Source organism: Triticum dicoccoides, chromosome 7B (assembly GCF_002162155.2).
Source record: "Triticum dicoccoides isolate Atlit2015 ecotype Zavitan chromosome 7B, WEW_v2.0, whole genome shotgun sequence".
Taxonomy (NCBI): domain Eukaryota; kingdom Viridiplantae; phylum Streptophyta; class Magnoliopsida; order Poales; family Poaceae; genus Triticum; species Triticum dicoccoides.
The window spans coordinates 419,401,889-419,426,127 of NC_041393.1; the positions used below are offsets into that span (position 1 = coordinate 419,401,889).

The 24,239-nt window shown below is 47.5% G+C and overlaps 1 protein-coding gene across 2 annotated transcripts in view; it reads right to left on the minus strand.

The window, feature by feature from the left end:
• LOC119337670 (beta-carotene isomerase D27, chloroplastic-like) overlaps nt 1-2,477 on the minus strand; it is a 29,092-nt gene extending 26,615 nt beyond the window's left edge. The window contains exons 1-5 of one of the 2 annotated variants that reach the window (XM_037609831.1): nt 1,828-2,459; nt 1,679-1,740; nt 1,497-1,603; nt 1,235-1,330; nt 810-1,121 (exon numbers count right to left, since the gene is read on the minus strand). In XM_037609831.1, the coding sequence (XP_037465728.1) occupies nt 1,072-1,121; nt 1,235-1,330; nt 1,497-1,603; nt 1,679-1,740; nt 1,828-2,307 (795 nt within the window). In that variant the 5' untranslated portion in view covers nt 2,308-2,459 and the 3' untranslated portion in view covers nt 810-1,071. Of the gene's footprint in view, nt 1-809; nt 1,122-1,234; nt 1,331-1,496; nt 1,604-1,678; nt 1,741-1,827 lie in introns of those variants that run through there. The other variant, XM_037609832.1, reaches the window with a different exon arrangement.
• Between the last annotated feature and the right edge of the window lie 21,762 nt (nt 2,478-24,239).

Sequence of the window (24,239 nt, forward strand, 5' to 3'; positions counted from 1 at the left end):
GGGTGGATAGATTGGGTGCGTACCTTAGTAGATGATCGCTTGGATCCGGAATTTTCTGAGCTTCTCATGGTAAGACATCAGATCGAGATGTTAGGAGTGCCACACTTTGCCATACAATATTGCCTAGTTAATTCTTAAAATTAGAGCCACAAATTGGCAATCTTAAGAAAATTTTGCCATACTTTTTAAGCGTATGTGATGTGGGGTTCTAGTGTAACTTGCTTAAGATGTGGCTTGAGACAAACACACATCTAAATTGATCAAATTTATCTAACCTTAGATGTGACAACCTTTGACAAACCAAACAACCCCATGGTTGGCAAGAATGTTGATAAGAGAGGCACGCAGCAGGGGTTTTCTGACTGGGCGGGTATTGACATCCAATGAATAAACGAACCAAATACCAGGGGTGGAGGCAGGGGACCCTCCCCAACATCCTCTATTTCCATGTGTTTGAATGTGAACATAGACGATTGCTTCATGCTCTCCTCACAAGTCACAACATACAGTAGACATATTTTACTCTTTATTACAAAACGACAGACAGCCGAGAACTCTAGCCATGCAGCGAAAAGGTGCAGCAATTACAAAATTAGTACTCCCTCCGATATGTATCTTTGCATTTCCTGTAAGATATGGGCTACATTATATACATTGAGTGTATGTATAAAATTTACCGATGCACTATCTATTGTCCCTGTTGGAATTCTGTCCTGTCGGATACCATGCACAATTATTTATGTATCAAAACCCTTGTGAGCGCTTGTAGAAAAAACCGAAAGCGGCCAAGATCTGACCTCCGGAATGTGTGAATGAACAGGTGCAGCGAAAAGGTGCAGCAATTACAAAATTATTAGTAGTTCGGATCATGTATCTTTGCATTTCCTGTAAGATATGGGCTACATTATATACATTGAGTGTATGTATAAAATTTACCGATGCACTATCTATTGTCCCTGTTGAAATTCTGGCCTACCGGATACCATGCACAAGTATTTATGTACCAAAACCCATGTGAGCGCTTGCAGAAGAAACTGAAAGCGACGAAGATCTGAACTCCGGTTGCTTTCTCTAGTTCTGAATTTTGGGACATATTGCAGCGGAGGGCGTCGATATGGAGCCTGAAAAATTGTAGCAGCGCAACAAATTTGTGACAGATGATGCATGTTAGTGCAAGTTCAGCGCTACATTGCTTCAGTACTTAAAAAGTGTTGCCAAATTTGGGCGCACTCACAGAGGCTGGGATAGCAGGGTTGTTTTGACACTGGATCTTCTTCCAATGGTGGGGGCACCTGACCATATATCATCCCGCAGCTCATGTCTTCAAAGTCTGAGATGTTGTTGGGTCAGTGAGCAAGATAATCATCAGCCAGGGCTAACTGAATTTTAGTTGGAAAGGGCAGTCTAGAGAAAGCATGTATGAGTACTTCAGAGAACAAATTCGTACTTCATTTCATTCTGTTGGCCTGCATTAGCTAAGCATCAAGTGAACTTACTTGGATTCATGGTGAGGGGAAGACCGAACTCGTCGGTGAAGAAGCTCTGCGTGGGGATCTTGCACATGTTGACGCACATCCCAACGCACCCGCTGTTCTCCAAGTACCTGCATGAATTGCGATGACGTGACTGTGCCATCAAATGAAATCAAAGGTTTCCTCACATTTCCCGTGTTTCATACCTGCATTTCTTTATGAGCACTCCACTCCTCTGCTTCACCCCGTCAACCTCTACCTCGATAACCTGATTAATCAACAACACGCGACGTGCTGATAAACCTTTTATATCTGAGAATTGACGCGAGGCAGTGTGGGGTATTCAATCTCTTACCTCTGATGGGCCGACGAGCCAGTGGAAGAAGGGGACGGTGAGGGCGGCGTTGAACTCGCAGGCCCAGCGCGTGGGCGGGAAGAGCTTCTTGAACTGCTCGGGGGCGCCGGGAGGGAGCATGGAGAGGAGCACCTCGCGGACGGCCTCCTGCTGCTGCGCGCGCGACCGCCCCACCATCACCCGCCGCGACACGTCCACGAAGCTCTCGTAGTCCCACTCCCACACCGCCTTCTTCTCCTCCTCGCCGCCCGAGCCCAGCTTCTTCTTCCTTCCGGCGAACTTCTCCATCTTGCGCGCGAACAACCCCATGAACGCGCGCTCCAGGAGCCCGTCCCTGTACTCGGTCTTCTCCCCCATCGGCGCCGGCGCGGTGGCCGCGCACCGCACCACCGCCCGCCGCCTCGTCGCCCTCCTGGCCGATGGCGCCGCCACCGGAGAGGCGACCGTGGCGTAGCAGAGCTCCACGGGCATCAAGGCCATTGTTGGCGTTGATCTTGCGCACGCGCTGGTGGTGCTAACCGGGTGTCCACTTATGTCCGGCCGGCTCTCACGCTCACGCTTAAGCTAGCGGTGGTGGTGCTTGCCTTGCCCTGAGGCGCGCGCGCCTTGTTGCCACGCGCCCACCGCGGTCGTTTCGAGGCTGCCGGGATGACACGTACGGGTACGGCCGCACCGGGTTCTCATGGACAAGTGGTCGCCGTCGCCGTCGCTGCGGCTAGTTCACCGGCCGTGGGGGCGGGAAGCACGACGGCCACAATAAATGTGGTCTGGATATGGTACGCAGAGGGGGGAAATTTACCCTTTTTTTTAGTGCTGGGAAATCTACCTATGGCATCCACGGGGACATTTCCTAACGGGCGCCTTAAGCGCCCGTTTCTTCTATTTCCGCAAACGGGCGCATACCACCGCGCGCGCTGGGCCGGCCCGTTTCCTTCTATTTTTTCTGTTAAAAAACTGCAGCAAAAACCTTATTCCCAATGTGAGGGCTCGAACTCGCAATCTCTCTGTTGGAACAGCTGCGCACTAACAAACACCGTATAGACTGTGTCCTTTTACTTATTTTCGTTCTTTTATTTACGTAGGCCGCGAGAGCCCACCAAACCAGCTTTCACTGCTCGTTGATTTCTGGGCGTTTTATTTTCTTTTTAAAATTCGTGAAATTTTTAAAATTGAATGAACTTTTATAAAATTGATGGACTTTTTTTTAAAATTCGATGAAAATGTTAAAATTCCATGAACTTTTTAAGACGTGAACAATTATTGAGAACATGAACAAAAATTTATATACGACTAGAGATTTTCAAATATACACTGAACATTTTTTTGGTATATGATGAACAATTTTTAACTACACAGCGAACATTTTTGTGATATACATTGAAATAATTTAAAACATTTTATACATTTTTTTTGATATAATATGAACAAATTTTATACATTGAACATTTTTGTAATATAATCTGAACAATTTTTAACTACAAATTGAACAATTTTGTGATATGCGCTGAAAAACCATTTAAATACCCATTGAACATTTTTTTATGTACACTGAACAATTTAAAATGTTGAACAAAATTTGAAAAAGTGAATAGATTTGAAAACTATGAACACGTTTTGTAATCTTGAACAAAAAACGAAAAATACATTAAAAAATTAATAATTCGGAAATCTAATAAATAGCGATGATGGATTGGTCTTAAATAGTTCGCGTTCCTTGTAGTCGCTGGTGCTCACAGGTTGTAGTGGTTAGCAAAACGGTTCTCGTATTGTAGCCGTAGGGCGTGAGTTCGAGTGGCTGTATCGATCGTTTTGTGTGTTCTTTTCGCGAGACCTTTTTTCCTTCTACTGCGCGCGGTGGGCCGGCCCATGGGGTGCGGAGTGTGAGCGCCAGCTGCCTGAACCGGCGCTTAAGGCGTCGGTTAGGAGCTCCCACATCCACGGGTGCGCGCGATCTTTTTCATTCATTTTGGACCATGCGTGGCATGTGTTCAAGTAGGCCTAACAAGCCAGGCTATGAGGGCCCGATAGCCTCTACGTGAATGAACCAAACCTGGTCACATGGGCTGGCCCGGCCCGGAACGGCACGGCCTGGCAGAGCATGGCCCAGGGAGATCCAATTTAGCACGGGTGTCGGAAAAATAGCATGCAAACGCGTTTCAGGTAACAACCTTTCTTTTTCTATGTATTTTCTATCTTTTGGGTTTCTCGCTTATTTTCCATTTTAAATTTCGCCTTTTTCAATTCGGGAATAATTTCTGAAATTCATGAACATATTTTGAATTTTAATCTGTGAATTCTGTATAGAGATCCTCAGATGTCATTTGAGGATCTGAAATTTATGAACATATTTTGAAATTCATGAAAATGACATCTGAGGATCTGAAATTCATGAAGCTCCTGAGGGCTCCAGTGCCCCCCAATGGAGGACCAAGACCACCGCCAGCAAGCAAAAGGAGCCCACCATGAGCATGGATAAGATGCCCCAGGCCGAGTTTGTCATTCTAAGGAAGCTCAATCCCTATGTGAATCCCCACGCTAACTTGCGAGGCAATGATCTCTTCTAGACCAAGCAGCAGAATCTGATCTATCTGGATGTGATCAAGGCCAAGCAGAACCTCTATGTGGAAGTTCACTACATTGACATGCATCATATGAGGCAGGACAAGCACCGTGGGTACTTTGGAGAGGCCTTGGATCTAGTGGAGTAGTTCGGCATTGAGCACTTGCTCACCTTCCACAAGGATTTTGATCCAGAGATCATCGCACAGTTCTTTGCTTCAGTCTATTTCGGCGTCAATGATGCAAGAACCATGACTTAGATGACTAATGGTCGCCGGTTGTCTGCTACTTGGAAGGAGTTCATGGAGTTGCTTAACGTTCCAGATGAAGGGCTCAACACGCCAGTTGGAGTTCGCCCTCATGCCAACTCTGAGTCTGCCAACAAGAACAAGCTCATGCCATTCCTTGTTCCGAAGACTCTTCCCAACAAGAAGACTGCGTGGGTGCTTAATCCCTTCCTTGACATCATGCATCGGCTCTTCCGGAACACCCTCTTCCCACGCATTGTGGACATGGGCCAGGTACATGCTTACCTCGTTGACATGATGTTTATCTGTGAGGAGGCCCGTCAGGCTCAGACTCAGCCACTTGATGTCTCACATATCATGTGGTGTGAGCTTCAGTTCGCCGTGTTCAACCGTAAGGTCCCCATCTATGGGCCTTACCTGTTCCACCTGATCTCCAAGACATGGGAGAAGTTGTTTCCCAATGATGAGTTTGAAGCTCCAGGGTGGATTCGTCATGAGCCCATCAGGCTCCGCATCAAGCCACAATGGGCTAACACCACCACTTCTGCTGAGGCTGCCAGGAGGGCTGTGGATGAGGAGGAGATTGAGGAGGAAGAAGCTGCTACGGACCGTTCTGCATTCACTACTCCCTCTGCCGAGCCCTCTTGGGCGAAGAAGCTGAAGCTCAAGATGAAGAGGCTTTTCTGCATGCAGGTCTAGAGTTAGTACAAGGCTCATGTTGCTCAAAAGGAGGGCCGTCGTCGCGACAACAGGATTTTGAGGGCATGTGGCGAGGACGTGGCCAGCGGCTCTGAGAGACACATCATCCCCGAGGCTGCCTGGATGGCTAAGCAGGGCTACAAGTGGACCGATTCTAAGGAAGTGTACGTTCCTGCTGCGGAGTCTGACGACGAGGAGTCCTTTTCCGCCTGAGCTACCACCTTTGTTGTAGGTGACCTCTCTGCCTTTTTGGTGTCTGGATGCCAAAGGGGGAGAGGGTGTAGAATTTGTGTGTCGTGTGTCGTGCTTCCGTGTCGTGTGTTTCGTCGTTTGCTTTGCTTTCCGTCGTTGAACTTGGTTGCTTTGGTTTGGTTGTGCTCGTGAGACTAAGTCTATCATATGGTGTAAGACATATGCACTCTATCGTACCTTATTATCTTATTGAGCTTATGCTATATTGTGCTATTCATGTTATGCTCATATTTACTATCTTATTTAGTGTCAGCCTTATCTTTGCAAGATATGCTTTGTCTCTAAAATATAGGGGGAGCGGTGATCCTAGTATTCGTGCCGTGCAGTCCAAAGCACCTTACTCTTTAGCACGAATCTAGGGGGAGCTCGTCTATATTCTAGAGATGTGGGGTTTGCTTGTGCTATATTCTTTCCCTTTGTGCAAATCCCGTATTGTCATCAATCCACCAAAAAGGGGGAGATTGTAAGGGCATTCTTGTCCCTCAGTAGTTTTGGTGATTGATGACAATGCCTTTGCGGACTAATCGTGTGTATTGAGCCTTTCAGATATATCACGACTAAACACAAGACGGTTTGATGCCCCTCGAAGACTATTGAAGATGGCGTTTCTCTACGGTTCGGTTCAGTGGACTTGAGTCGTAGGAAAGACGTACTATTAAGAGGGGGTCCGCTTTGGAAAGGTTTGGGTGGAATCTCACGTACACGTTGCCTTATGCACCGCCTTTCCTCCAGCTGTTTGGAGTGTTCCTCCATCTCTCCTTGTCTCTGCGAAATGAAGGTATCCGCGTTGTTCCTCTCAGGCTTGCGGTAGTACTGCTTCTAAAGCGGTACTACCGCAGGAGGCAGCGGTAGTACCGGGCCCCGGCACGGTAGTACCGTGAGCTCCCACGGTAGTACCGCTCCTCAGGAGCGGTAGTACCGTGAGTTTTGGACTGGCGCCGCTGCTCAAGCGGTAGTAGGCACGGATTTAATTTTTTACATCCGCGCCCTACGCGGTAGTACCGTGTTGCGGTGCGGTAGTACCGTGACGCCTGGCCAGGTACAGCAGCAGGAGCGGAGGTAGGGGCGGATGTAATTTTTTACATCCGCACCCTTCATGGTAGTACCGTACCCCAGGTCGCGGTACTTCCGTGTCGGATTTTCGCACGACAATATCTCAGCGGATGTAGTCACGGATGTAATTTTTTACATCTGTGCCTACTGGGCCTGGACTATGGCTGTCTTGCGGTAGTACCGCGTGGGGTCGCGGTAGTACCATGCCTGCGGATCTACCGTGCCCTATCCGTGCTATTTTATTCTGGTCCGGGCTCTACCGCACCCATGGTAGTACCGCGGTCCGCCGCGGTAGTACCGCAGGCCCGTGCGGTAGTACCGCAGGCCCATGTGGTAGTACCGCTCCTTTGGTGCGGTACTTTCGTGGGTCGCGGGCTGAGTAGTGGGTAACGGTTGGAATTGTCACCCCACTATAAAAGGGGGTCTTCTTCTCCAAGAAGACCTACCTCTTCCAACCCTAATCTCCATTGTTGCTCCAAGCTCCATTTTTGCCCGATCTCTCTCCCTAGCCAATCAAACTCGTTGATTTGCTCGGGATTGGGTGAGAAGGCCCCGATCTACACTTCCCAAGAGAAATTTGATTCCCCCCACTAATCCCTAGCGGATCTTGTTACCCTTGGGTGTTTGAGCACCCTAGACGGTTAAGGTCACCTCGGAGCCACAGTCCATTGTGGTGAAGCTTCGTGGTGTCGTTGGGAGCCTCCAATTAAGTTGTGGAGATTGCCCCAACCTTGTTTGGAAAGGTTCGGTTGCCGCCTTCAAGGGCACCAATAGTGGAATCACGGCATCTCGCATTGTGTGAGGGCGTGAGGAGAATACGGTGGCCCTAGTGGCTTCTTGGGGAGCATTGTGCCTCCACACCGCTCTAACGGAGACGTACTTCCCCTCAAAAGGAAGGAACTTTGGTAACACATCCTCGTCTCCACCGGCTTCACTCTTGGTTATCTCGTGCCTTTACTTGTGCAAGCTTATTTGTGTTGTATCCCTTGCTTGCTTATGTGCTAGTTGTTATTGCATCATATAGGTTGCTCACATAGTTGTATATCTAGACAACCTACTTTGGTTTAAAGTTTAAATTGGTAAAGAAAAGATTAAAAATTGTTAGTTGCCTATTCACCCCCCTCTAGTCAACTATATCGATCCTTTCAATTGGTATCAGAGCCTCGTCTCTTTATTAAGGACTTTGCCGTTCGAAGAGTATGGTTGACACCACAGACGGTGTGGAGGAGCACTCCGATGTGAATCCTATCTCGTCTACGGCCGATGGGGGAACCACGATCTCTCGTGAGGAATTCAATGTGGCTTTGGACACATTGAAAACCTCCATGACGACCGAGGTTGAAAGCATGTTTACTAAATTTTTAGAAGGCCTTAAACTGTCCACCGCACCGTTGAAAGTGGATGATCCCACTAACAAGGTGACGGATGCTACCTCCGACAAGGGGGAAGCTAATAGTGAAAAGGGTCCTTCTAGTAGTGGTAGAAATGGCACCGACATCTTTGCCCATGTGGAACCTCCAACTTACGGAGGACCAATTCCCTCCACTCATTTAAATCATGCCGGTCCTCCTCCTAAGATTGTGAAAAATGAGGACTTTGATTCTTGGGTGTATCGCTTTAAGCATCATTTAAATCATGTGAATACTAACCTTTGGAGAATCATTGAAGAAGGTTTCTATCCACATGACGGAAGCAACGTCACCCCTAAAGAAGCCGTGGATAATCAATTCAATGAGAATGCTCTCTTCATCATCCAAGATGATATTCCCCCCGAAGATCTTCCTTATCTTCGACCCTATGCGATGTCCAAAGACGCGTGGCATTGCATTGTGTCTCTCTATCGGGGAAGTGCAAGCATTCAACGCTCCAACTATGAAGTGGTACAAGATGAAGCCGATGAGTTTGCAATGAAAGAAGATGAAGAACCTCGTGAGCTCTTTCGAAGAGTAGCCAAACTCGCGGTCTCACTCCGAGATCATGGGAGCAAGGTTACGGATGATAATTTGATCAAGCGCAAGTTCCTCAAGGCCATGATACCCTACAACAAGGCCATGTCCTCCGTCATTCGTCAAAGGCCGGACTTCCACTCCATGACCTCAAGTGAAGTGTTGGATGAGTTCGTTGCAATGAGCATCTTGGACAAGACCGCCGATAACGTGGTGCTTCGGTCTCAAAGGGCAAAGAAGCCCAACCTTGCCTTGAAGGCCAAGGTTATTGTGGAAGAATAGGAAGAAGAGGAAGATGAGGAGAGCAACCCCGAAGACACAAAATATGATTATCATGAGCACATGGCTCTTGCTTCAAGGCAATTTTGGAGCAAGAAGAACTCAAGACCCAACTTCAACAAGAACAACTCAAGTGGCTTCAAGGGCAAGCAACGAGTCAGAACTTGTTACAACTGTGGCAATGTGAGCCATTTCATTGCGGATTGTCCTTACCGAGAAGCGGGAAGACAATGGTGGCAAGCTCATCCAAAAAGACAAAGCCAAGTCCTTCCCCAACAAGAACAACTTCACCAAGAAGACTCCTACTCGTGGTTTGGTGGTTCAAGAAGAATACCATGAGGATGACGATGATGATGAAAATGGAGAAGCAATGGTCATGGCCTCCGTTGCCATTGCTACCACTCTCCGGGTGTCTCTCTTTGATTCACCCAACGAGAACATCACCGCCAAGTGCCTCATGGCTAAAGCCACTAACAAGGTAACCCCCAACATCAAAACCACCATCATTACTAATCCTTCTTTGACGGATTGCATTGATGAAAGTGAGGGGCCTAATGAAGAGTTGAATGAGTTTGAGTCTTTTATGAGTAAACTCAAGGGTAAATCCAAGAAGCATTGTATTGCTCTCTTGGAACAACTTGGTGAAGCCAATGACATGATCGAGGCTCATGAAGAAACCATCTCTAAGATGGAAGGTCATAGTCGTGACTATGCCGATGAGATATCGGATCTCTCTAATGCCCTTGAGGAAGAGCGTGGGCATCGTTTGACTCTTGAGGAGTCACAAAATGATGACCATGCTAAATTAAAGAAAAATCTTGATCATGCTATTGTTGTCTCTCGTGTGGCAAACTCTGAGAAGATTAAACTTGGGGTTGATCTTGCTAGACTCAAAGAGGAGTTTGATGTACTTGACAAGGCTCACAAGGTCTTGAAGGGTGCTCATGCTAGCCTCAAGGAGTCTCATGCTCAACTCCAAGTGAAGTTAACCAAGGAGAAAGCCACTTTTCCTCATATGGTCCTAATTGATAACGCAAATGCTACTAACCCATGTTGTGACATGTGCATCTTGTGGAGGAGAATGCCCTGTTGAAAGAGCAATTGAAGAAAGGTCTTGTGACATGTATTCAAGGTGAGAAAAACCTCAATGACATTTTGAGCAATCAAAAGGAAGTTGTAGCCAAGGAAGGAGTTGGGTTTATCCCCAAGTCCAAGAATAAGAAGAAGAATGGCAAGACCAAACGACCTCCCCCTCTCAAGCAAACATTTGTGAAGGAGGGAGAGGGTGCTCCTAAGGAGAAGAAGAACAATGTGAAGAGTGGTAATGTCAAGAAGTGCAATGCCACCCCTTCCAACAAAGCCGGCGACTTTAACCCCTCTTATGTGTTATGCCGAGCTAGTGATGGACATGCTTATGCAAAATTTGTTGGTTCTCCTTATGAGTATATTGAATGGTCTATTTGGGTTCCCAAGGCCCTTGTTGCTAACATCAAAGACCCATTACTCAATGGGTACCTAAAACCAAGCATGGATTTCATGTACGGGTTTGCTTCCGGTGGGGGATCATGGTTGCTCGATAGTGGAGCAACAAATCATATGACTGATACGTCTCCAACGTATCTATAATTTTCAATTGTTCCATGCTATTATATTACCCCTTTTGGATGTTTATGGGCTTTATTTTACACATTTATATCATTTTTGGGACTAACCTACTAACCGGAGGCCCAACCCATATTGCTGTTTTTTTGCCTATTTCAGTATTTCGAAGAAAAGGAATATCAAACGGAGTCCAAACAGAATGAAACCTTCAGGAGCATTATTTTTGGAACAAATCTGATCCGGAGAGCCTGGAGTGCAAGACAAGAAAGCTCCGAGGGCCTCACGAGATAGGAGGGCGCCCCCCTGTAGGGCGCGCCCCTGTCTCGTGGGCCCCTCGGGCGGCCACCGACGTACTTCTTCCTCCTATATATACCTACGTACCCCGAAAACATCCAGGAGCACCACGAAACACAATTTCCACCGCCGTAACCTTTTGTATCCGCGAGATCCCATTTTGGAGCCCTTGCCGGCACTCTGCCGGAGGGGGAAGCAACCACGGAGGGCCTCTACATCAACATCCTTGCCCCTCCGATGAGTTGTGAGTAGTTTACCGCAGATCTACGGGTCCATAGTTATTAGCTAGATGGCTTCTTCTCTCTTTTTGGATCTCAATACAATGTTCTCCCCCTCTCTTGTGGAGATCTATTCGATGTAAACTCTTTTTGCGGTGTGTTTGTCGAGATCCGATGAATTGTGGGTTTATGATCAAGTTTATCTATGAATAATATTTGAATCTTCTCTTAATTCTTTTATGTATGATTGAGTTATCTAAGCAAGTCTCTTCGAATTATCAATTTGGTTTGGCCTACTAGATTGATCTTTCTTACCATGGGAGAAGTGCTTAGCTTTGGGTTCAATCTTGTGGTGTTCTCACCCAGTGACAGAAAGGGTTGCAAGACACGTATTGTATTGTTGCCATCGAGGATAACAAGATGGGGTTTATATCATATTGCATGTGTTTATCCCTCTATATCATGTCATCTTGCTTAATGCGTTGCTCCGTTCTTATGAACTTAATACTCTAGATGCATGCTGGGTAGCGGTCGATGTGTGGAGTAATAGTAGTAGATGCAGGCAGGAGTCGGTCTACTTGTTATGGACGTGATGCCTATATACATGATCATGCCTAGATAATCTCATAACTATGCGCTTTTCTATCAATTGCTCGACAGTAATTTGTTCACCCACCGTAATACTTATGCTATCTTGAGAGAAGCCTCTAGTGAAACCTATGGCCCCCGGGTCTATCTCTTATCATATTTGCTTTCCATCTACTTTATTTGCATCTTTACTTTTTGCATCTATATTACAAAATACCAAAAATATATTTATCTTATCATACTATCTTTATTAGATCTCAGTTTCTCAAGTGGCCGTGAAGGGATTGACAACCCCTTTATTGCATTGGTTGCGAGTTCTTAGTTTGTTTGTGTAGGTGCGTGAGACTTTTGAGGAGCCTCCTACTGGATTGATACCTTGGTTCTCAAAACTGAGGGAAATACTTACGCTACACTTTGCTGCATCACCCTCTCCTCTTTGAGGAAAACCAACGCAAGCTCAAGACGTAGCAATGACCGAGAGCAAGGAGTTGGTGGTGGACGTGCAAAAGATCCCATCTATGCCCACCAATGTTGAGTGGGGTGATGCCTCACATTCTAAGGTATTGGGTCTTGGAAAGGTTGTCATTTCTCATGATCTAACGATTGAGAAAGTCATGCTTGTTGAGTCCCTTGCGTTCAACATACTTTCCGTTCGTCAACTTGCACTCATGGGCTTTGCCACTTTCTTTGATATTGATACCATGGCCCTCTTGTGGAGCAAGACTCTTAAAGTAGCCTTTGTTGGGCATGTCGAGAACGGTCTCTATGTGATTAACTTTTCGGAGAGACCCACTAAGACCGCGACATGCCTAATGGCTAAAGTTGATGTGGGATGGCTTTGGCATCGCCGTTTAGTCCACGTCAATATGAGATCTTTGCAAAGTCTTCTCAAGGGGGACCATGTTCGTGGACTAACAAATGTTAGTTTTGCCAAAGATCGTGCTTGCAGTGCGTGTATCGAAGGAAAGCTTCATGAGAATGGTCACCCTCCCATGACTATCATCTACTCAAAGAGACCCTTAGAGCTCCTTCACATGGATCTTTTTGGGCCTCCATCATTTGATAGTCTTGGGGGTAGAAAGTATTGCTTGGTGATTGTGGATGATTATTCAAGATACACTAGGGTATATTTCTTCAAGAGGAAGAGTGAGACTCAACAAACCGTCATCGACTTTGCAAATGAAGCTCAACGTCAACATGATGCAAAGATCTTGACAATAAGAAGTGACAACGACACCGAGTTCAAGAACTACACCTTGGATGAGTTTCTTAGTGATGAGGGGATCAAGCATCAATATGCTGCACCATATACCCCTCAACAATATGGTGTCGCGGAAAGGAAGAACCGGACGTTGATGGATGCGGCAAGGACCATGATGGCGGAGTTCAAGTCTACATACAACTTTTGGGCCGAAGCCATCAAGACAGCATGTCATGCATCCAATCGGCTCTATCTCCGCAAAGGTTTGAACAAGACTCCTTATGAAATACTCACCGGTAACAAGCCCAATCTCAAGTACTTCCGGGTGTTTGGGTGTAAGTGTTTCATTCTCAAGAAAGGTGTTCGTTTGTCTAAATTTGAGGCCAGATCTTATGAGGGCATATTTGTTGGTTATGCTACAAACTCTCATGCTTACCGTGTCCTCAACAAGTCCACCGGACTCATTGAGGAGACGTGTAACGTAGAGTTTGACGAAAATAACGGCTCCCAAGTGGAGCAAAGTGGTACTTGTGATGTAGGTGATGAAATTCCTCCCCAAGCCATAATAAGAATGGGTATTGGTTATATTCTACCCATTGAGGAACCCCTTGTGGCCGAAGGAGAAGGACAATGCTCCATTCAAGTGGAGCCATCACCTCCCCAAGACCCACACGCTTCCGAAGAACAAAGTGAAGGCCCTCAACCTCGTGAACAAGACCAAGGGCAAGATCAACCTCAAGATGGTGGTGAACCACCAAATGATGCCCAAGGTCAAGTTCTCCCCCTCGAGCAAGTTCAAGATCATGTGCAAGCTCAAGATCAAGAACAAGCTCAAGACGGCGCTCAAGATAATCAAGTTAACCCTCCTCCTTCCACATCCGAGGAGGAATTAGAGCGTCGTGCCGCGAAGATTGCCTCCAAGCTCACCACCAAAGGTCATCTCATGGAGAATATGGTTGGGAGCCTAAGAAAGGGGGTAAGTACTCGTAGACAATTAGCAAACTATTGTGAACATCACGCGTTTGTCTCTTGTGTTGAACCCCAAAAGGTCTATGAGGCGCTCGAAGATTCGGATTGGCTCAACGCCATGCATGAAGAACTCAACAACTTCGAGTACAACAAGGTGTGGAGATTGGTGCCAAGGCCGTCGGGGAACCACAACGTCATTGGAACCAAGTGGATTTTCAAGAACAAGCAAGATGCTCATGGGAACATCATTCGCAACAAGTCAAGATTGGTAGCACAAGGCTACACCCAAGTCGAGGGTATCGACTACGGTGAAACCTTTGCTCCCGTTGCTCGCCTTGAATCCATTTGTTTGTTAATTACTTATACTTCCCATCACAACTTTAAGTTACAACAAATGGATGTGAAAAGTGCTTTTCTTAATGGTCCTATTAATGAGTTGGTTTATGTCAAGCAACCCCCCGGGTTCGACGATCCCTACTTCCCGGATCATGTGTATCAACTCGATAAGGCACTCTATGGCCTTAAACAAGCCCCCATGCATGGTATGACCACCTTACCGAGTTGTTACAAGATCGTGGATTTGAGGTTGGGCAAATCGATCCCACTCTTTTTACTAAGAAGGTCAAAGGGGAGTTGTTTGTATGCCAACTATATGTTGATGACATTATCTTTGGTTCCCCTAACAAAGCTTTCAATGAGGAATTTGCTGCTCTCATGACCTCTAAGTTCAAGATGTCCTCGATGGGAGAGTTTAAGTTCTTCCTTGGCTTTGATATCAAGCAACAAAGAGAAGGTACCTTCATCAACCAAGCCAAATACACTCAAGACATGCTAAAAAGATTCAAGCTAAGTGATGTCAAGCCGGCTTATACTCCAATGCCTACCAAGTGCCAACTTGACATTGATCCCAACGGTAAAGCCATGGATCAAAAGGTATATCGCTCCATGATTGGCTCCTTGCTTTACCTTTGTGCATCTAGACCGGATATCATGTTGAGTGTGGGAATATGTGCACGGTTTCAAGCTGCACCAAAGGAAAGCCACTATGTGGCAGTCAAGCAAATCTTTCGATATTTGGATCATACCCCAAACTTTGGCTTATGGTACCCAAGAGGAGAAAACTTCAAGCTAGAAGGATATACGGATTCCGATTGGGCGGGAGACAAAGTGGATAGGAAGTCCACTTCCGGAGGTTGCCAATTTCTTGGTTGCTATTTGGTGAGTTGGTCTTCCAAGAAGCAAAGTTGTGTGTCTCTCTCGTCCACCGAAGCGGGATATGTGGCGGCCGGTAGTTGTTGTGCACAACTCCTATGGATGAGGCAAACTTTAAAGGAGTATGGTGTCATTTGTGACAAGGTGCCTCTTTGGTGTGATAATGAAAGTGCCATCAAGATTTCTCTCAACCCGGTGCAACACTTCAAGACAAAGCACATTGAGATTCGGTATCACTTCGTCCGGGATCACATTAGGCGAGGGGAGATCGAGCTCAAGTATGTCAACACTCATGATAACCTTGCCGACATTTTCACGAAGCCCTTGGATGAAGCAAGATTTCGCAAGTTAAGGCATGAGCTAAATATCATTGATTCGAGCAATGTGACTTGAACCCTTGCACCTCCCACCACACTCAACTTGCTGTCTAGTTTAGGTGTAGACATGGACATAGGGGGAGTGTTGTTCTCTTAATGAACTCTTCCTCCCCCCATTATGCATAAATTGATCAACTCTTTCACATTAGCCATTTTTGATGGTACTTGTGCTTCAAAGACGAGTTTTGGTCATGGACCCAAGGATAATTCTTCGCGGTGCCATACCAATTGACTCAAACATAGGTGGCTCCGGCCACCGCTCTCCTCTTGGAGAAGTTGTGTCTCGTAGTTGGTCTCGGTCATCGTGTGTGTTCGCCTCTTAGTTGGTCGGTGTTTCTTCCGGAGGTTGTTTTTGCCTTTTTCTCCCTTTTTCTCTCGTGTGTTCTTACACTTTCTTGGTTTTACGGTACTACCGTGGTGAGCCACGGTACTACCGCAGGAGTTGGTGGCTCTACGTTTAGTGTGTGGCCCTCCAGGGGCACGGTACTACCGCTACCTCCGCGGCAGTAATTTTTTAATGCCGATGAAAGAGCGGTACTACCGCCCAGCGTGCGGTACTTTCGCCCGGGCGGTACTACCACGATGACCCGCGGTACTTCCACACCCACGCGAGCGGGTGGGGGTTAAGAGCGGGACAGGGGGAGTTCTAACTCCCCCATACCCATTCATCTCTATTCCCCACCCCATCTCTCTCTCTCCTGACCAAGAACGGCGCTGGAGGCCCTCGCCGGATCTCCGTCTCTGGCCGCTCTCCTCGGATTCCGTCCGGTGGGATCGTTCCCCACCTCGTCCTCTTGCCATGGACCCAGGTTTTTCCCCAAGTTCCTCTCCTTTTTGTCCCTTCTTGTGTTTTTAGGTTTTGGGGAGATGCATGCGGTGTTCTTGAGATTTTTGTCTAAATCTTTGCAAGTGGGATCCGTAGGATAGTGTTAGTGTAGTTTGCATGCTCCTTGGATAGTCAAAACTGTTCCTGTTGATCGATGGTAGTACCGAAGTTGTCGTGCGGAGGTTCTAGATCCAGATCCGCGGTCTCTGTCGCGGTTTTCGATCCATGCGGTACTACCGCTCCTTCTGGAGCGGTACTACCGCAGCCTCACCTGGTTCTGACGCCGTGCGGTACTTCCGCACCTCGTTGCGGTACTACCGCGTGGCGTCCGGAAGTAAAAAATTACTTCCGCCCCAAGCGCGGTACTACCGTGCCACCCCGGCACGGTACTACCGCGGCTGGAGCGGATGTAATTTTTTACATCCGTAACCCTGCCCGGTACTACCGTAGTTCCTTCCTGCACCCTTTTGTATTGTCCAAATCTCATGCTTTGTGCTTCTTTCGCTTTGGTTTTGATTCGTCTTGTTCCCGTGCGTGTTTCTTTTGTTTTTGTGTCTAGGTGGTGGCTCCGGTTCCTTTGCTCGTCGCTCGAATCCCAGCCGTGACACAGGGTCCAAGCGTCTGTGCAATCAAGATGAAGCTCCTGAGGGCTCCAGTGCCCCCCAACGGAGGACCAAGACCACCGCCAGCAAGCAAAAGGAGCTCACCATGGGCATGGATGAGACGCCCCAGGCCGAGTTTGTCATTCCAAGGAAGCTCAATCCCTATGTGAATCCCCGGGCTAACTTGCGAGGCAATGATCTCTTCTGGACCAAGGAGCAGAATCTGATCTATCTGGATGTGATCAAGGCCAAGCAGAACCTCTATGTGGAAGTTCACTACATTGACATGCATCATATGAGGCAGGACAAGCACCGTGGGTACTTTGGAGAGGCCTTGGATCTAGTGGAGCAGTTCGGCATTGAGCACTTGCTCACCTTCCACAAGGATTTTGATCCAGAGATCATCGCACAGTTCTTTGCTTCAGTCTATTTCGGCGTCAATGATGCAAGAACCATGACTTAGATGACTAATGGTCGCCGGTTGTCTGCTACTTGGAAGGAGTTCATGGAGTTGCTTAACGTTCCAGATGAAGGGCTCAACACGCCAGTTGGAGTTCGCCCTCATGCCAACTCTGAGTCTGCCAACAAGAACAAGCTCATGCCATTCCTTGTTCCGAAGACTCTTCCCAACAAGAAGACTGCGTGGGTGCTTAATCCCTTCCTTGACATCATGCATCGGCTCTTCCGGAACACCCTCTTCCCACGCATTGTGGACATGGGCCAGGTACATGCTTACCTCGTTGACATGATGTTTATCTGTGAGGAGGCCCGTCAGGCTCAGACTCAGCCACTTGATGTCTCACATATCATGTGGTGTGAGCTTCAGTTCGCCGTGTTCAACCGTAAGGTCCCCATCTATGGGCCTTACCTGTTCCACCTGATCTCCAAGACATGGGAGAAGTTGTTTCCCAATGATGAGTTTGAAGCTCCAGGGTGGATTCGTCATGAGCCCATCAGGCTCCGCATCAAGCCACAATGGGCTAACACCACCACTTCTGCTGAGGCTGCCAGGAGGGCTGTGGATGAGGAGGAGATTGAGGAGGAAGAAGCTGCTACGGACCGTTCTGCATTCACTACTCCCTCTGCCGAGCCCTCTTGGGCGAAGAAGCTGAAGCTCAAGATGAAGAGGCTTTTCTGCATGCAGGTCTAGAGTTAGTACAAGGCTCATGTTGCTCAAAAGGAGGGCCGTCGTCGCGACAACAGGATTTTGAGGGCATGTGGCGAGGACGTGGCCAGCGGCTCTGAGAGACACATCATCCCCGAGGCTGCCTGGATGGCTAAGCAGGGCTACAAGTGGACCGATTCTAAGGAAGTGTACGTTCCTGCTGCGGAGTCTGACGACGAGGAGTCCTTTTCCGCCTGAGCTACCACCTTTGTTGTAGGTGACCTCTCTGCCTTTTTGGTGTCTGGATGCCAAAGGGGGAGAGGGTGTAGAATTTGTGTGTCGTGTGTCGTGCTTCCGTGTCGTGTGTTTCGTCGTTTGCTTTGCTTTCCGTCGTTGAACTTGGTTGCTTTGGTTTGGTTGTGCTCGTGAGACTAAGTCTATCATATGGTGTAAGACATATGCACTCTATCGTACCTTATTATCTTATTGAGCTTATGCTATATTGTGCTATTCATGTTATGCTCATATTTACTATCTTATTTAGTGTCAGCCTTATCTTTGCAAGATATGCTTTGTCTCTAAAATATAGGGAGAGCGGTGATCCTAGTATTCGTGCCGTGCAGTCCAAAGCACCTTACTCTTTAGCATGAATCTAGGGGGAGCTCGTCTATATTCTAGAGATGTGGGGTTTGCTTGTGCTATATTCTTTCCCTTTGTGCAAATCCCGTATTGTCATCAATCCACCAAAAAGGGGGAGATTGTAAGGGCATTCTTGTCCCTCAGTAGTTTTGGTGATTGATGACAATGCTGTTGCTGACTAATTGTGTGTATTGAGCCTTTCAGATATATCACGACTAAACACAAGACGGTTTGATGCCCCTCGAAGACTATTGAAGACGACGTTTCTCTACAGTTTGGTTCGGTGGAGTTGAGTCGTAGGAAAGCCGTACTATTAAGCGGGGGTCCGCTTTGGAAAGGTTTGGGTGGAATCTCACGTACATGTTCCCTTATGCACCGCCTTTCCTCCAGCTCTTTGGAGTGTTCCTCCGTCTCTCCTTGTCTTTGCGAAATGAAGGTCTCCGCGTTGTCCCTCTCAGGCTTGCGGTAGTACTGCTTCTCAAAGCGGTACTAACGCAGGAGGCAGCGATAGTACCGGGCCCCGGCACGGTAGTACCGTGAGCTCCCACGATACTACCGCTCCTCAGGAGCGGTAGTACCATGAGTTCTGGACTGGCGCCGCTGCTCAAGCGGTAGTAGGCGCGGATGTAATTTTTTACACCCGCGCCCTACGCGGTAATACCGTGGCGCCTGGCCAGGTACAGCAGCAGGAGCGGAGGTAGGGGCGGATGTAATTTTTTACATCCGCACCCTTCATGGTAGTACCGTACCCCAGGTCGCGGTACTTCCGTGTCGGATTTTCGCATGACAATATCTCAGCGGATGTAGTCACGGATGTAATTTTTTATATTTGTGCCTACTTGGCCTGGACTGTGGCTGTCTTGCGGTAGTATCGCGTGGGGCCGTGGTAGTACCGCGCCTGCGGATCTACCGCGCCCTGTCCGTGCTATTTTATTCTGGTCCGGGCTCTGCCGCGCCCACGGTAGTACCGCGGTCCACCGCGGTAGTACTGCAGGCCTATGCGGTAGTACCGCTCCTTTGGTGCGTTACTTCCGCGGGTCGCGGGCTGAGTAGTGGGTAACGGTTGGAATCTTCACCCCACTATAAAAGGGGGTCTTCTTCTCGAATAAGACCTACCTCTTCCAATCCTAATCTCCATTGTTGCTCCAAGCTCCATTTTCGCCCGATCTCTCTCCCTAGCCAATCAAACTTGTTGATTTGCTCGAGATTGGATGAGAAGGCCCCGATCTACACTTCCACCAAGATAAATTTGATTCCCCCCACTAATCCCTAGCGGATCTTGTTATTCTTGGGTGTTTGAGCACCCTAGACGGTTGAGGTCACCTCGGAGCCATAGTCCATTGTGGTGAAGTTTTGTGGTGTCGTTGGGAGCCTCCAATTGAGTTGTGGAGATTGCCCCAACCTTGTTTGGAAAGGTTCGGTCGCCGCCTTCAAGGGCACCAATAGTGGAATCACGGCATCTCGCATTGTGTGAGGGCGTGAGGAGAATACGGTGGCCCTAGTGGCTTCTTGGGGAGCATTGTGCCTCCACACCGCTGTAACGGAGACGTACTTCCCCTCAAAAGGAAGGAACTTCGGTAACACATCCTTGTCTCCACCGGCTCCACTCTTGGTTATCTCGTGCCTTTACTTGTGCAAGCTTATTTGTGTTGTATCCCTTGCTTGCTTATGTGCTAGTTGTTATTGCATCATATAGGTTGCTCACATAGTTGCATATCTAGACAACCTACTTTGATGCAAAGTTTAAATTGGTAAAGAAAAGATTAAAAATTGTTAGTTGCCTATTCACCCCCCCTCTAGTCAACTATATCGATCCTTTCACATATTTTACAAATATTTAACATTTTCAAATTTGTGATTGGACAGTGTTTTGAAGTACTTGTTTTGAACATTTCATCAAATACTACGCCCGTCCCAGATTATAAGGCATTTAGCCTACCAAAACATCTTATAATTTCAAACATATGAAGTACTTGTTAATTGTTTTTTGCAAATACACGTTGAAGCTTTTTTTAAAGATGTGAACATTTTTTTTTACATTGGATAATTTTTTTAAATGCTAGAAACATTTTCTTTTAAACACATAAACATTGTTCTAAATGTAGTATAATTAGTTTATGGAATGAAATATATCTTTTAATTACATGAATTTTTTTTGAGTGGCGGGGAAAAGTTGTGCCCACACCAAAGTTCATGGCACCCATAATGAATAGTAAAATCATAACAAATAGTAAAAACTAAAACAGATCATGAAACTTTATAATTTTGATTATGACAAAATGTTTTAGGTACATGCAAAATTGGTTGCTCAATAACATCAAATGAACCTCATATAAACAAAATACAAAATTCTGCTCAAACAGTGCACACAAGTTTGAACATAAATTTTGTTATCTTCTGTATAGAGATCCTCAGATGTCATTTGGCCTCCAAAATTTTCAACCACTTCAAAATTTTGGTTATAATTGTAGCCACAAAGGTTCAGAATTTTTACTTTTTTTATTTTACTGTTCATCACGGATACAATGTACTTGGGTGTAGAAAACCCACTCTTAGAACGGTGGAGTGGGTTGTCATGGATGGATCTGGCTTGGGATTTTTTGTAGAGGGATAGAAAAACTATGATTGACTTCTTTGTCGTCGAAGTACTCAATCTGGTTCGACTCTGCATTTATTAGAAGGACTCGGCCTGAAACCCTCCTTGTCTCCAACCCCTATGCACCGTTCTCCTTCAACATGCCCTAGCTGCGCCCTCCACCTAGTTAACTTTCATGTCTTATTGCCCCGGCCGTACGCCGTCACCCGCTCGCATGGTATCTTGGGGAAGCAAGCACCCTTTTTTTTACTTGGCTTGGGAGGATTCGGCAGAGAGGACAACTCTGTCGTGGGCGGTTCGAGGGGAAATTACATCTAGGGAAAATGAAAGGAAAAGGACGATAAACCTCTACCTCCATTGTGGTTCATTTTTTTGTTACCAACTCAAGTGAACACACGGTCGATGTTCAGCGGGCCAAATATAAAAATTGTCTCGTCAAGTCAATGTAAAATTAAGGCTACTCCACCAGCCAAAATGGACAGATGAGATCATTTTTTGTCGGTATATAACAACTAACATTGCTGGAGCGGGGGAGGGGCTGGGCGCGGGGGTGTTCAGCACGGAGAAACTTAGAGCGAATGTCAAGATCATTTTTTATGACAAATGATATGAAATATTTGTTTCTAGGTCCTCTAAGAGCATCTACAGTCAAACTTCACAAATTCGGGCCCCTATACGTCTGCTGATAGTGAACGGTCACCCCTAATTTCTCCGCGCCCACGGTCGTCCCACTAATATCTGCCCCCCCTCCCCACCAATCCATACTAGCTACGCAACGTGATATAAAGTAGGTAGATCAACATGGCAACATTCAGATGGTGCAAACATAGTAGCATTCACACATCACAAACATAGCAACATTCGGACATCACAAAACATAGCAAAAACCATATATATTTGGCATAACGGTTATCACATTCGGACCCAAAAGTTCATCACAGAACATCTCGATACATATATAAGCTAGAGAATAGATAAATGATAGCTAGCTAAACGAAGAGGGGCGACAGACATCACAATTTCCTCGCCATTTCCTTCCTGTTGTGGTTACCTAAGCGGCGGCAGTAGTCCTCCGCATAAGAGTCGACAGTCGGAGGGGCTTCGTCGGTGCGGTGTTGTTGTTGAAGAATGACGAGATGAAACCAACGAGACAATGGATGGCGTGGGCCTCTCCTTCACGAGCTAGGCCGATTTAGCATCGTCTACTGCCCTCTCCACTGTGAGTTGTTGTGACTCCTCGATGTCGAGCCAAAATGCCTTCGCGTTCTTGCAGCGGAGGCGTCCCGCGTCTGTCTCTGCCGTAGTCAGCAACCGATGAAGGATCGCACGCAGGAGCTGCTCCTCCGGGGCGACTAGCGCATGCGCTAACATGCGGGTCCTGTGGGAGGAACTTGCCTCTGCTGTCGCCGCCATCTACCTCGCTACCTCTTGTGGCGTCTGGCGCACACCTCCAATTTGCCGTGGGAGTTAAGCAGGCGCGGGCACGAGCACCCAACGCCTATCGGGAAGAGCAGGGGCCGAAGGGGTGGGAGAAGGACGCGCTCGATGGATCTGCACCGGCGTGGCGCGACGTGACAGCTCCGTCGTTTGCATTGCGCCATCGGGCGACAGGGGCGATCAGAGCTCAAGCTCCCTCCCCTGTCCACCCACACCCGCGCAAGTGCGACGCAGAAGACAAGGTCCTCATCGTGCTCCTCGCGCAGCAGGGCGTCCCAATCAACCTTGATGCCGCATCCGTCGCTAGATGCGCTCCCGTTACTCGACTTGGGGAGAGGAAGGGACAAGACGAAGAGGTGAGGGGAGGGGAGGAGACATGCAGTAGAGAGTTCGAGAGTGTTGATCATGGTCTAAGGTTCGTCCAAAGTAGGGTATATGTTGGGACGGGGTGGGCCAGCGTGGGCCCGTCTGACATGGCGAATGTGTCTGGGCCGCCCCATCCCACTTTAGATATGAGCTAAATATGGCGGGTGTCGGTCAGCCAAAACATATAGGTCTGGTTGGGGGTACGACTGGATCGCGTTTTCGTGCCAAATCACTGACCGGGCCGTCCGCCCGGACGTTTCAGGCATCCTAATGGACTTCACTAGCGGATCCATCGCCGGATGCTCTAAGAAATACAAGCCCAAAAAATACATATGACTTGGCCAGACGAAAAAGGAGTTGCACACAAACAGATTTAAATACACTTATTACATTAGTTGCATGATCTACTCATATATCACATACTCCCTTCCAACGGAAAAAAGTGTCTCAGTTTTAAAGAGGGGGTAATTTATTTGCACATATATTTAGAACTGACATAATAATCTAACAATGTGGTGAGCAACACGAACCAAAGAAGCATTGTAACAACGTTTTTGTTTTGTTTTGAGAATTTGTAACAACGTGGCTGATCGATGGAAGAACAACTAAATTACATGCGCCCACGTAGTACTATGTTTGCACAGCCAGGCTGCTACATCTCCACGACCACGGCTGACAACGGCGCCATCTTCGCACCGGCGTCTTGCACGCGTGGCTCGGCCGAAAGGGTGAGCGCGAGGCAGACGACGGCCGGGGTGCATGCCAGCACGAGGCCGACGGGCACCATCCACAGCCGGTTGTTGGACGGGTGGAACGCCACGGACCACCACGCAAGCAGCAACGCGCCGGTCACCGCGGCGGCCACCATGCACGTGTCCACGGCGACTGAGGCCGCCTCGCGGGACACCGCCAGCCGCTGCTGCTCCCCGTGGAAGAGGTGGCAATCCATGGCCGCTGGCGTCCTTGACCGGGGGTGCTGCTGCATCTTCATGGTAATCCTGCTAGATCAGTCTGGGTGGTTTGATTGTCAAGTTCTGTCGGGCTTGCTAAACTTTGGGTGGCTTATTATTCCGTTGTGTTTCGTGCTGATGGTTAAGTTTGCTTGTTCGCCGTTGGCCAGGGGATGATGCACATGTTTATTTTAGTGTTTGCAAGGCTGCGTTGAGTAATGGGCAAATCAAGTGTTGGATAGATACTCCCCGCAAAAGTGAAAATAAAAGGTGTTGGATAGATACAGCTACAAGTTATAATACTGAAACAATTTTCTGATTCTCCGTCTATCTGTACTGCCACTCGAGATCAGTTATGCTCGCTCATTGATCAAGAAAAAAAATTCATTCCCTC